Genomic DNA, 13,859 nt, shown 5'->3' on the forward strand with positions numbered 1-13,859 from the left:
TGATCTGTCTCTGCTTTTATCACCTGCCCTCTTGATAGCACTCTCACTGATCTGTCCTCAAGCCCAATTGTGCCTGCATAGTCTCCTCTGTGGGTTTGTATCTGTCCATTATCGGCCCTGTCCAATTTATCTCCACGTTTCTTCAGTGTACGTCGTCCGCTGCACAAATCACGCTGTCTCTACCCAAGCCATTTGGAATGATCCCGCTGTGAAAAAGTACACACAGAGGAGGAAACAGAGGGAGACGTCAGATGGGCTACTGCCCTCAGAGACAGGGAGGTTGGCCTCTCTGATACTTGAACAACCCCCCTGCAGTGTTAAAAATAACCAGCTCTTCATCTGACTGACCAGACAGACTGGGGCTTTGAGGGAGTATTATCTCTCTGGAGTTTGTTCAACAACCAGGCAGACAGAAAACACACACGCATACACACCCACATTCACACACACACATGCACAGACTGACAGATAAAGGAGCAGCAAGCAGTACAGATACAAAAAGAAAACAGTGGCGTGCAGATGTTACATGAAGGGGACAAAAGTGATACAGTTGTTTCGCTCCATCATTCTTAGCAATTTCAATTCTTTACTCTGCACTTTTTCAAATGTATTGTCTTTATGCTTAGTTTTGAAATTATTTTCTCACCAGATCATAAAAGAAAAGTAAAAGAAAGGTAAAGAATATACATTATTATATATTATTTCTAAAAAAAGAGAAAAATCTGACACTTAAAGCCAGATAGCTGAACATCAGTTTGTGAAACATCTGAAGTGTAAATAAAAATGTTTACATGTTGTTGTTTTTTATGACTTGTTTCAATAGTATTTTTTGCTAAAAACTTTTTAAACAGAGTGTATTGTAAAAATAAAAAATGTGAAATGAAAGGTTGTGTTGGTATTTTCAGAGTATTGAATGCAGACTGTCACATCAATAATTACTAAAAATAAAGCAACAACATAAATATATAAACTCTTTTTTAGGTGTATTCATGAAGTCCCCATTCAGTTTTACATTTATCAAGTTACACTTTCGAGTTTAGCATCTCACTATGTGAGGTTATCATGACTGAAAGAAAATGTGAATTTTATCTTATATAACTATATTCTGTCCAAACATAATGATGTATTTAAGTCCTGTAAAATAACCAATCTCCTGCCTTCCCCTGGTATTAGTAATTGTTTACGATTATACGTCTTTATTATGATGAAATATTTGTCTTAACTTTTTTTTAATCATTTTAAGATGGTGCAACGCAAATGAAAACATGATTGCAAAACCGATTACACAATAAATCTTCCAAGGTAAAGTGCACCAACTGTAAGCAGCAAACCAGTGTTTGTCTATGATCTAATGACCTCTGCTGGTATTTCAGAGAATTACAATCATCAGCGGCACAAAATAGCCCGTGCAGCGCAAACAGTTGAAAAATACTTTATTCAACAAATGCAGTCTTACATGTCTATTTGTGAATTCCTTTACTGACCATAGTAATGGTGATGGTACATTTTTGGTTTACAGAAATGTAAAAAAATAATAATAAAGTTTTGTCATAAAAATATGTAAAATATGTATCATTGTTGAATAATACAAAATAATATCCCTTTTGAAATAAATTTACAATAAACCCAATGGTTATACAAAGCAACAACTTCAGCACTGTTAGAATATGTACAACTACATAGCTCAATGTGTCTGTGTACAGATAATAAATGCTCATTCTATATAAGTTAAATATGTTTACACAGCAGGTGATGTGCTTTGGTGGGTGCATGTTATTACTTACATATTTCCTGTATTGATAGTGAAATAACACCAAGGCCTTTGTCTTCTATGTGACTGTCTGTGGCTTTGAGAATTATGGGAAAACCCATAAGTGCAATAGTATTGTATATGAGAGAAAAAAGCAAAATGACATTCCTGATAAGAGGATGAGTAATTGAGCAATGCTAGAGTTTCCTTTCAGGGCTGTTAAAACAATAATGATTCAAACCCTGTGTGTGCAGGACAGTCTGTGAACTGTTCAAATAATTGGTCTGCTGTAGAAATGTCAGCAATCCTTCATCAAATCCGTTGATAAAACCATTTCTGGTGTTAATAGTTTTCTTTTTGGGGCCTTTTTGGGTTAAGGCATATGGCACATGAAAATTAGGCTACACAAAAAAATAAAATAAAAATAAAAAATGGCTTTGGGTGTGAGGCAGTCTTGACCCTACTGCTCAAAGTCATATGGTCTAATAAAATGTAGAAACTGTGTGAGTCATTAGCTCAAAATATGCTAATGACATGAACTTTGTGCTGTGAGAATGTGATGCAAAATCCATTCTGGCATTTCCAATATTTTGTTCCTGTTTCATCCTGATGCTGAGGTCTAGACATCCCGCTTGAGTTTCTCGATACTTAAGTCACTGTTGTGGTCCAGTTTGGAGAGCGTCTTCCTCACCCGCAGGGCTGTGAGGCGGGCTTGTGGGCTTTGGTACCAACACTCCTTCATGACCTTCACAATGGCTGTCAGGATCTACAACACACAAGATAAATGTAAAACACCTCCGGGACATCACAGTAACATGTAACATTTGTTCCATACTGTTTTTGTTTCAAAGTACAATACGGGAGAATTATTATGTGTCCCATAGGGTATGTGCACTATATTTAGCCATTTGTTTTGGGTGCTAAAGCTTAGCATCCACACATGGCATTTGCGTGTGTGTGTACGTGTATCTGTGTGTGTCGTCAGTGGGCCTACTGGATGAGAATGGAGCCTGTTGTGTAGAAGGGGCCTCTGCTGGTCCACACACACCACCTTCCTCATCTCCTCAAAGCTGGGATCAAAGGGCACCAGGTCAAAGAAAGGAGGACGGTACTCTTCCACGATCCCTGAAACAATCCGAAGAAAAACAAAAGACACAGCTTTAAGTTTCATTGCCATTTGGGCAGAAGAACAACAAATTAAACTATTAAAACAACAATTTTGGTTGTGCGATTCAGTGGGTGGTCAGCTGAGAAAAATGTAAACTGCGATGTTAAATGGAGCGAAGGCAATCAACTCGAGCTGCACTACTATATACACATGTGACAAGTCTTACTCTCCCCAATGGACACCTTAACACACCCTCCCAATTTGGCGGTCTATTTAAGCTGCAAAAATTCCCATCTTGCACTCTGCCAAAATCTAACATGTTCTGCTGCTATAATAAACATCTGAATCATGAGTTGGCTGACTGAAATATTTTAAGAAAACTCAATATTAACTTCACGAGGAGATAACAGCTAAATCCCTAGTTTATCTCTTCATATAATTTCAGAACATAGATTTCACTTAATTAAAGACCTGAAATAGCACACTCAAAAACTAAGAGTCTGTAGTGAGAGATTTGCAAAGTATGTTTGACTAAACAAGAGAACAAGGAAAGATATCAATTCCCAGAAGACAATGCTGGGATGGAGATTTGCAAGACCAGCTCAGTGTATATGTGTGTGTGTGTGTGTGCACATGTGTGTGGTTGATTGTGTGAGAATACACACCAAAGTAATGAAAGTCCATCCATCTGGACTAAATGGGTTTGTGCAGAAGTGTGTGGTGGTCGTTTGTGCATGGATGTGTGCTTGCATCTACAAACTCTGTGCACAGGCATCTGGACTATGTACAAGTGAGTGCTGACACTAGATAACACTGTTTATAATTACTGCAGTGCTAATCACGAGAGAGGATAGTAGAGACATACACAGACTACGAAAACATGGGAGTGTTGAGAGACATGGGACTAACTGCCTCTTGTGTTTACTCTATCAGAGCCATACAGACACGACAAAGAAAGCGCATTTTCAACGTAATGTGCATGAACGGATGAAAAACACATCAGCTTCTTAAAGATCCACTGATATACAGTACATACAATGTGTGCTATTCATTTATAAACTTTAAATAGGTACAAACTGAAATATCTCAGCAAATGACTGTGAAGGCACAACATCTGAATAGGCTGCCGTCTTCTCACCATTGACAATGGTTCTGCGGGTAATTTCCCAGAAGACCAGGCCCAGAGCCCAGATGTCAGTTTGCTTGTAGGACTCAAAGACATCCGTACGAATGGTCTCATCCAGCACCTCAGGGGCCATGTAGCGCTTGGTCCCCACACGAGGGTTGTTGCCCACATCAAGGTAGTCATGGGACTGAGAGTGTATGACAGCTAAACCTAAGAGGACAAAGTAGACAGAGAGCACAGTTACCAGCTTAAAATCTGTACGACATTGCTCTTTCATCTCAATATGTTAATTGTAAATAAGAGCATAAACAGATACAACTACAAGTCCAGTGGATTAATAGTGATGTTGCTGTACTTTCTTCTACACAACCCTCACCTAGGTCAGCGATGCAGCACTGTCCATTCCGCTTCACCAGGATGTTTCGGCTTTTCAGGTCTCGGTGGGCGATGGCTGGTTTTTCCTGGGAGCTGACAATCTCTGTGTGGAGGTGGACCAGGCCACAGGCCACAGACAGACACATCCTCAGGCAGCTCTCAGGCTCCAAGCTGCTGAACTGCAGGAAGTCGTAGAGTGAGCCCAGCTCATGAAAGTGGGTGACGAGCCACAGCTGGGTGCTGGAGTTCTTGGATGTCATGTCAGAGGCTATGAAACCTAAAGCCAGAACAGGAGATCGCTGATGCTGTTTGTTTTTCTTTTGACACACAAAAATGACACTCTCTCTATCGCATGAATAATTTCTTTGGAGCTTAAGTCTGCTGCAGTACCGAGTATGTTGTCGTGTCGCAGCTGTACTGTATTGTAGATCTCTGTCTCTCTGAACCAGGACTGCTCGTCCCTAGAGGAGAAGATCTTGACAGCCACACTCTCCCCCATCCAAGTTCCCCTCCACACTTCCCCATACCTGCCTTTACCTGGAAAGAGAGTGATATGATTATGCAACTGCAAAGTAATACACAAACTAGGGCAGAGAAGAGCGTCACTGGTGAGGATAAACACTGACCGACACACTCGACAAGTGAGATTTGCCTGGCCATAGTCCTTTGGACCAGATAGGGCAGCCCTGTCCCACTCCCTGAAGTACAAAACTCATCAAAGATATCCTGGAGAAAGCGACAGAGACACAGAAATAATCCACAAGCAAGAACCCAAAAACTTTGATAGCACTGCCTCGACTATCAAATGTGTCTTACGCCGTATGTGGGATCATCTCCATGAGGAACCTTGAGCATGGTGGCATCACGGTCTTCAGCATTTCTCAGTCTGCAATGTGCACGTCGGAAGCGCAGGAACAGCACCAGGCCACACACACTGGCAGTCATAATTAACAGCAGCAGAGACACCGTGATCCACAGCTCTGGGCGACTGAGTTCCGGGGGTGTTGTTGTCGGCTCTCCATCTGGAGAAACATTGAGCCACAAACACACACAATTCTGAATGTGTGAAATCAGTTGAGAACAATTCAGTACACTGAGGAGGAGGACAGGTTATATTTTGTAATTATTTTTGGATAAACTTAAACACATTTAGTGCATCATCAATTCCAAAGATGGAAAGCCACATACTATTAATTTGCTCTAACTGACCACAAGGGGGAACCTGTTACTATCTGGAGGGAAGTTCTGTATCTCATCAGTGCAAAGTAATACAGGATGTGGACTGAACTATGGCATGAGCATGAGAATAAGCCCTTAGAGGACTCAACAGCACAGCAGTTCAAGATGAATAGATGTGGTGTGACATCAAAATATTGTAAAGCAATGGCTTTGGGTACTGACTTATGTTTGGAGGTGGTGTGATGAAAGCGTTGCAGTGATTCTCTCTGCAGCAGTGGACAAAGAAACGGGGAAAGGAGGTGTAGCACTGCTCTCTGTAGATGTTGTTGGAGAAACAACCCCTCTCCTCAAAGTCCTGCACCCAGGTGTAGAAGCAGACATCTCCTCTACATGTTCCATTTACGCATGTGCCTTTGCTATTCTCACATGTGCACAGCAGCGCCCCATCATCTTCAGAGTCTGAAGCACAAGGAAGTACACACACGGACAGAGTTGACAGCACACACATGAGTGAGTACAGACACAGAACAAGTTGGATTCATACATGTGCACATGTAATTGCAGTATGACAGGTCAATAAAATATCCAGAAACCTTTCAAAGATGATTGATTTGGGGGGATGTAAAAGAAAACCAATGCCAAACACACTCAGAATCATTATTCCAAGATTACAAGTAAAGTTATAATCTATGGTAGTAAAGAAACATCAAGGGGAAACTCTACTGGTAATAGAAAGAGATATATTAATTACATTCCCTGGCAGCCACAAAGCATCACACTGATGAGAGAGGCTGTGTGGTCAACCAGGCGAGGCATTTTTCATTTGAAATTATATAGCACACAGTGCATCTGTCTGTTTGAGCTTGTTGGAAAAAGCTGCCTGTTGTTGAGGGGTTGGTGAGAACTGTGACACTGAACCATACTGTCTATATGTGAGCCGGAGAACCAAAACAAGGAACTAAATGCTGCACAGTCAGTGCATTCTGCCATACTAGTGTGTAGTGTGATTCTCACGTGATTTAGTGTCAGTATCAAATGTTTTCTTAGTTTTAATTTAATTAGAACAAAGTTATTTATTTCCTCCATCTGACCAGACTCCAACTCACCTGCATGGATGGTGGAGATCAACAGAAGCGACCCGACTAGCACCACTGTGAGGAGAGCACGACTTCCCATCTCTGTAAAATAGGAATCAAATAATTGACAAGAGTTAATTTAATCAAATGATGACAATACAGTTAGTGATGGCATGTGGAAACAGATTTACCTTGAGGCATTATGGAAAAACATATAAATTTCCTGACATTTTAACTGCTACGGGACTGAAATGTTCAGACTGTAATTTAACAGTGGTGTCTATCAGGAGTCAAGCAGTGGTTAAAGCCCCAGCTCTTTGGCAGAGGAAGCTATGAGGTCAAAAACAACATTGCGAGGACCCGGTCTGTCTGCCTGTGTCGTAATTGCATTGGGTGGGAATAGGGGGCGTCGGGAAAGGAGGCTGTAACAGCACTCCAGAGTGTTTGTGTATGTGTGCTGAGACTTTGTGTGGCGCTGTGCTACCCAGGCTCCAGGACTGTCGACTCCTCGACTACCCTGCTCGCAGAGTAAATATTGATGGCTATGCTTCCTGCCATTGAGTGGCCCCACCCGGCTGGCCGGCGAGACTCAGGTCTGCACATTGTTTTGGGCTGCATTGCTGAGGGTCAAGCAAGCAGGCCTGCTATCATACACAACTCAGTCCTTCTCATCGCTGAAACACATTCTAGTCTGTAACTTGACAACCAGGTGAGCTTAGGCATGTTATATTTAATCTAAAATATTAGCAAAATGTGAAAATGTGTACTTTATTTTTCCAACAAACTGAGTGCAATATTTTTTAAAGCATAAAACACTGTATAAATATCTACTGTGACAGAGCCGATGTTGCTGCTGCATTGCTACATATACTGTGCTAAAGATGAAGGAGGCTTACTTATATGCATGTGCTCTGTGCACAATTTAGACTCCATTCTCTGTGATCTCACTTTGAACACCTTGTGTAATCTGACTGTCTCTTTGTCACTATGGAATTATATAAACTAGAAAAATGGTGATTTTAACCTTCTGTCTTAAAAAAGCAAAAAGGAGGTATTTCAGGTCTTTCTTCAGTATTGTTTAGCATTAGTATTCCCATTGCTTTCCTAATGAACATGTCTTCTAGATGCTGTTGTTTGAGAGCTGTTGAGGGTAAGGAGCGGTTTTGCTGGCTTTTACAGTGGTGAGGCATGATTTGCTGTTACCATACTCTGGATTTAACAGGGCCTGTTGGCAGCACCTTTAATCATCAGAGTGCATGGAGAAAATTACGCTTGCAATATGTATTATATGCAACACCTGAAGTCTGCCCTATAACCTCTGAGGTAGGTGGGACTTATAGGAAAATTTCAAATGGGTATAAGCAGATCAACTGAGATAGGAGCCAATAACACTGTGGACAAGTGTGCGCTCATACAGGACACAGTTGCCATAGAAGTTCACTGCAGTCCAAAAAGCACAAAGAGTTGCCACCTATAACCACCTTTTGAGTCTTTTCCCTGTATCACTGCCCAAAGAAGAACACAGGACAACACGCAGCTACAAAGTTTTACATGTCTACAGACTCAGAAGTAGGAGAGCTTTCTCTACAGAAGTGAAGTTTAACATTATATTTTGGATGTTCATTTTAGAACAGGTGACACTGATGGCCTGCAATACATTTTCCCTACATTGAGGGCAGACTTTTTTCTCAAAGACTTAAAACTAGATTGAGATACGCAATATAAGGAAAAATTAACTTGACTGATTTCAGTTAAGACCAGAGACTAAAAAAAAGGTGTTTACAACTATGAGTCATCACAGCATTAAGGTACTTAGCATGTGGTCTAAGGCAGGTGGACAGGTAACTGAGATATCTATAGTATGTCCAACGGAAGCAAATCCACAGCATTTATACACCCCCGTAACTTAAAAAAAAAAAAAAGTGTAGAACATGGAATCAGATTGAACTGGGAAAACTCCTTCTATATTCAGTTCAACACAGGTATAAATTAAAATGGAAATTTGCTTTCTAAAATGGGCACAGAGTACATTCCAGCAACAGGTGAGCTATTGCTTGTGGTAAGTAAGCAGCACAGTCTGTTTTATCATGATCAGGTATTCTTATAGAAATAGTAATCTCACTGTCCCTTGACCTGCACACATCTGGCAATGGAGCTTGCACATCAGCACAAAACTACGGATATCCTCCTTTAGTTATGATACATGTGGCTAGATGTACTTTAGTGCAAACTACAGGAAGCCATCGTACTACCTTAGTCACTTCATTAAGTCATGTCAAATGTCACTGAGAAGAAACCACAGGAGTGAGGGTGGTTTGCATAAAGGTCTGTTTTTTTTTGTTTATTGTTTTTTTTACAGATTTCACACTTTGGGTGTCTTCTATTCTTAGATCTCCAGTCACCTTTCACCTGTTTTCTTTAAAATGTATCTGTTCTAAGAATACAGATGTCTGTCTTGAAAACGAGATGATGCTATGCATAGTTTCCCATGTTTATCAAAGCTTCAAATCAAATGTGTAACCTCTGATAGATTGGGTTATTTCCAACTGACATGACAAATCTGATAATCTTTTGACTTTCACCCGACCTGGGTTAGCTGGGAGGTGACAGCTCGACAGATCAGAACTCACTGCACTCAGCGTGAACCCTCTAAAACCACAAGCTCTATTTTACCAAAAAGCAACGAGCACTTCCTGCACTATGCAGCCTACATGTCAGTGTTGGTTTATCTGTGGACCTGGTGGATAGCCTGAGCAAACGTCCGCCCACAGAATGAACCTCTGCATGACTGTGTCTTATTTCTTTAGCTATCATTTTTCTCATCCACAGGGTCCCGACATAGGAGGGAGCAGTAATCACATCCTCCATCGTGGGCATCCTGACTTCAGACTCCAGAACGCTTCCTCTCTCCTGTTTGTCTGCATTCTGTTCAATGGTACACCCATGTGACCCAAGGGGAAAAGATCCATTGTCATCTCTTCCTCTCATCTACAGAGCTTCAACTCTGGAGAGGCAGATCTCTCATTCCATCTGGATGACTGCGTGGTTATGGTGGTGAACGGTGGGGGCATGGCACAGCACAGCAGCCTCCCACAGCCCCTCCGCTGGGGCCTCATCACACCGAAAATCCCTGCAACTATGTCTCTGGAAAGTAACTTTAAGCGTTGTTTCTGTAAAAGCTGCTATCATGTGGTTTAAATGGCAAGACAACATAACATTCAGTTTTTTTCCTGACTTTGCCACACATTTAAATTGCTTGTGTTCATTTTTTGTTTGTTTTAAGTGGTAAAACCCTAAATCTGTAATTCAGTGATTGTGACCATCTGGCAGTTACAGCGACAGACTGATGGTATCTTCATTTCACAGACAAAGCTAGACTTGGCAGGCTTTAAGCCTCAATTGCTGTCTGCATGCTCTCACATGCACACATACAATGAATGCATCGACTGGAGAAGAAACAGACAAGCATACACAAGACATACTGTGCACACAAATTAGTCTTTGCTTCCGAAGAAAAAGAAGAAGACAATAAGTAACACACACATGACATCATGGACGAACAATAGCACTCACCTGGAAAGAGTAAATGTCTTCTCTGCGTGTGGGTGTCAATGGGGGGAAAAACGGGGACAAAAATATGCAGGGACGAGAAATAGAAACTTGTATTCATAAGACAGAAATACCAGGAAACATGCAAATTCTTCACATTTCAAGAGCTATGAACTTTTCACTGCCACGTTTTGAAAGAAGGCTCTTTCCACATAAAGTACAAGCAGACAGTGCAGAAAATATTCAGGTCATTTACTTTACAACCAAACGTCCTGAATTCAAAGTCTTGATTCAGTAAAACTACATATTATGACCAAATGAGCTTCTTCAAGGCATCACAAGTAGTTGTTATGCAGCGGAATATGTCATGCTGCTCTTATATAATTTTATTATTAAATTTACATTTAGGCAGCAGTTTAATGCTATGGCTGTTGGAGGCAGAGATGTTTTCAATGACTAGGAGTTTATGAGATTGTCATATCCATTATGTGCAAAATTTTAATCTGTAAAAGTGACCTGTATTCCTGATACCTAAGAGTTTATGGAATAAGCTACAATAAATAAAACTGTTAATAAATAAACCTGTCTGTGCTCCATGGTGGACAAACAACAGCTTCTTCATTACCTCAAACACATCCTGTACTTCTCTGCTGCAGTTTCTCCCTGCATGTCAGCCATGATATGAAATATCATTCAGTTTCTCCAATAGGCTTTATTCATTTTATTCATTTTTCTGTCTGGCTGTAGGTTGTAACGATAGCTGTGAGACAAATGTGGTGGAATAAAATGGAATTTACTTCAGTCTTTGCCTGCGAAATGTGGTGCACCAGAGGTTAGCAAAATCACAAGATGATACTCAAGTAAAGGACAAACACCTCAGCATGGTACAGAAGGAAACCACCTGTGTAGACTAAATGTACCTTAAATTAACTTCCACCACTGGAACACGCAGGTATATTCCTTCGTGCAATACAGAGTTAAATACATTTATTTTCTATGGATGAGGAAACAGCGTCACGACACATGGATGATTATCAGCACGAGGTTAAAGCTGCTAAAATCTCGACTTTTGGGTGGGTAATAAAAATGTAAAGTTTCGGACGACAGTTCAGCTCAGTGTTAACGTGTCTTTAGGTCTTTAGGTAGGTCACTTCTTGACACCTGTTGGCTCACATCTGGAAACACGTGTGATGCAGGCCATGGCGCTGTCGGACTTACTTGAGTTACGTATAATTAAAAGCTATCTACACCTTAAGCTAATTAGGAGTCACAGCACCAGTAGCAAACTGAAAGCACCAACGCACAGATACAGTTGTTAGCCTACCTGTTTTCTGCTCGCCTTTTAACTTGACAGCCGCTCGCATCCCATATCAAAGTTAGCTTGAAGATTCCCCTCAGTGGCCGAAGTATTTAAAACGAAGTATTTAAAAGTGTTTAAAACTCAAACAGCTCCATGTAAAGAGAGGGCTTAAGTTACTTGTCGTCTCGCGCCAAGCGGCTCAGTGGCAGATGTTTCATCCAGAGAGAGTTCACATCCTTTCCTGCTTCGGTGTCGACCACAGCCGTGTCTGGGGAAAGTTCCTGCGAAAGTTGTTCCTCTTTGGTCCGGCAAAAAAAAAACAAAACAGCCCAGTCGTTTAACAACAAATCTTCAAAAACAAGTGAATAATGATAATAGTAATGATGATAAAAGGGATAAGCTGGTAGCTGTGTCCTGACAGTACGACAAACGGCGGACTGAAGCCTATCTCATCTCGGTCCAAATCTGCGCTGATAAACCGACAACACGAACCATCGTCGTCGGTTTGGATCCAGACCTGTTCACAAGTGTAGGCTTTCTGCTAGTCCTCCTTCATTAGGCTAAGTAAGAACCCCTTTCTTGGTTGTCTATGATCCTAATCTAAAGTAGAGTTTACATATTTTAAAATAGTTTACAGTTTTGTCCCACCCCTTATTGTCCCGTTCAGACTCGGCTCTGGCTGGAATGTGTTCTCATAGCGGTTTTCCTGTTGCTCGCTAAACCTCTCATTTTCCTCTTTCCCCTGTGGACTGGTGTCTGCACTGCACTGACAGGAATGTGCTTCAAAGACCCCATTATGGTACAATAACATTTCTCTGCGTGAAAAAAAAACAACAAAAATAACAAGAGCTACATCCCACATTTGCTGCGTATCAGTTATTAAACCATGTTATTTTTTTAATGAGTTAACAATGGAGGCGTCATCGTCGATTTTTGCAACAGTGATAAACATTTTGTTCCAAAAGTTAAACCTGTATTAACATATTAAATACTTTAATATGGGGAGCTGTAACCAAACAAGCAAAACACACTTTTGAGTGGAATGAGACTTGTGGAGTGTTTTTTTTCTTCCTAAGACACCATTTACCATTTCAACCGCTAATCTGTGTGTCTAATGTATACTATATGGATAAAAGTATTGGGGCACCTCACCATTACACCAAAACGGACTTTAATGGCATCACATTCTAAATGCAAAGACAGCTTTGCAGTTATAGCAGCCTCCACTCTTCTGGGAAGACTTTCTGTAAGGTTTTGGAGTGTTTCTGTGGGAATTTTTGCCCTCTCATGGAGGAGAGCATTTGTGAGGTCAGACACTGGTGTTGGGCAAAAAAGGCCTGGCTCGCAATTTCTGTTCCAGTTCATCCCAAAAGTGTTCGATGGGGTTGAGGTCAGGGTTCTGGGAGTGCCAGTCAAGTTCAAACTCATCAAACCATGTCTTTATGGACTTTGCTTTGTGCACTGGGACACAGTCATGCTGGAATAGGAAAGAGCCTTCCCCAAACTGTTGCCACAAAGTTGGAAGCATAGCATCGTCCAAAATGTCTTGGTATGCTGAAGCTCCGAACCTCTGAAAAATAGCCCCATCCAAATACTTTTGTCTATATAGTATGTTTTGGTGTGGCTAACACAACAGTGCCTTTCTGTTACAGCAGTTGTAGCAGTCAAATGGTAAACACAGTTGTCTCTTGGATGCCAAACAGACTCCACTGCGTGAAAACACTTCATTCAGCAGAGCCTGAGAGAGATGTCTTCGTGTCTGTAATATAAATTCCCATCCTTGTTCTCAGGCTCTGTAATCTCTCTGTTTTTGGCTTACGGCTGAAGAAACAGCTGGAAGCTCTCACTTCAGCTGTCATGTAGAAAAGAGAGCAAATTGTTGTTCTTTATTGAATCAGCACTTATTTTTCTTTTCCACTATCACTGTGCTATTCCCTTAAGGGTTTTCTAAAAGCCTCCATTGTTGTTTAATCTACAAGAGCAGAGAATGTCATGTTATATTGCTTCACCAGACATTTTTTCATATTGTCAACCTCTCAGAAGGAAATACTTGATAAAGAGAAGGCTTGTTTTATCCCAAGAACATTACATTTCTGTTACTGCAGAATTTTTATTGAATAGTCAATATTTTAGCTATTGAAAACATGACGCACAGCACATAAAGTCAGAATGTGATGCTGACTTCCATCATATATGTGCTTCATGGGGGGATACCTACCGGTACTTTTCAGAGGTAAAATTCAGCACAATCTGCACAAGTGTGTGTTTACCATCTCTGTGGACGTAGTTGTGGTGTGTTTCTTCATTGAATTGTACAAAGGTATTTTTATTTGAACTGAAGTTTCCCCCTGTGAAGAGGAAGTGAGCCACAATACTGAAAATAAAAGGTGACAGTG

At 40.9% G+C, this 13,859-nt stretch overlaps 1 protein-coding gene across 3 annotated transcripts; it reads right to left on the reverse strand.

Moving 5' to 3' along the window:
- Positions 1 to 1,416: 1,416 nt before the first annotated feature.
- On the reverse strand, positions 1,417 to 12,208 carry acvrl1 (activin A receptor like type 1). Of its 3 annotated transcripts, XM_046397232.1 has the most exons (11): positions 11,488 to 12,207; positions 10,188 to 10,209; positions 6,645 to 6,716; positions 5,761 to 5,997; positions 5,176 to 5,381; positions 4,986 to 5,085; positions 4,750 to 4,896; positions 4,361 to 4,636; positions 3,997 to 4,194; positions 2,745 to 2,875; positions 1,417 to 2,516 (listed from the first exon to the last, which is right to left on the reverse strand). In XM_046397232.1, exons 3-11 carry the CDS (start codon positions 6,712 to 6,714, stop codon positions 2,370 to 2,372), a joined length of 1,512 nt encoding a protein of 503 aa, XP_046253188.1. In that variant the 5' UTR covers positions 6,715 to 6,716; positions 10,188 to 10,209; positions 11,488 to 12,207; the 3' UTR covers positions 1,417 to 2,369. The 3 variants fall into 3 exon arrangements, with proteins under 3 accessions (XP_046253188.1, XP_046253187.1, XP_046253189.1); XM_046397231.1 differs by lacking the exon at positions 10,188 to 10,209 and having other exon boundaries at positions 11,488 to 12,208; XM_046397233.1 differs by lacking the exon at positions 10,188 to 10,209 and having other exon boundaries at positions 11,641 to 12,207.
- Between the last annotated feature and the right edge of the window lie 1,651 nt (positions 12,209 to 13,859).

This window comes from Scatophagus argus, chromosome 8, assembly GCF_020382885.2.
Source record: "Scatophagus argus isolate fScaArg1 chromosome 8, fScaArg1.pri, whole genome shotgun sequence".
Classification (NCBI taxonomy): domain Eukaryota; kingdom Metazoa; phylum Chordata; class Actinopteri; family Scatophagidae; genus Scatophagus; species Scatophagus argus.

What these genes read in the sequence shown, in the direction of transcription:
- acvrl1 (XM_046397231.1), bottom strand. Translation starts at nt 11,527, where the DNA reads ATGCGAGCGGCTGTCAAGTTAAAAGGCGAGCAGAAAACAG. An exon ending in CACACCACCTCCAAACATAA is followed by an intron (nt 5,382 to 5,760) that starts GTCAGTACCCAA and finishes ATGTTTCTCCAG; the next exon opens with ATGGAGAGCCGACAACAACA. An exon ending in CTCACTTGTCGAGTGTGTCG is followed by an intron (nt 4,897 to 4,985) that starts GTCAGTGTTTAT and finishes CTCTCTTTCCAG; the next exon opens with GTAAAGGCAGGTATGGGGAA.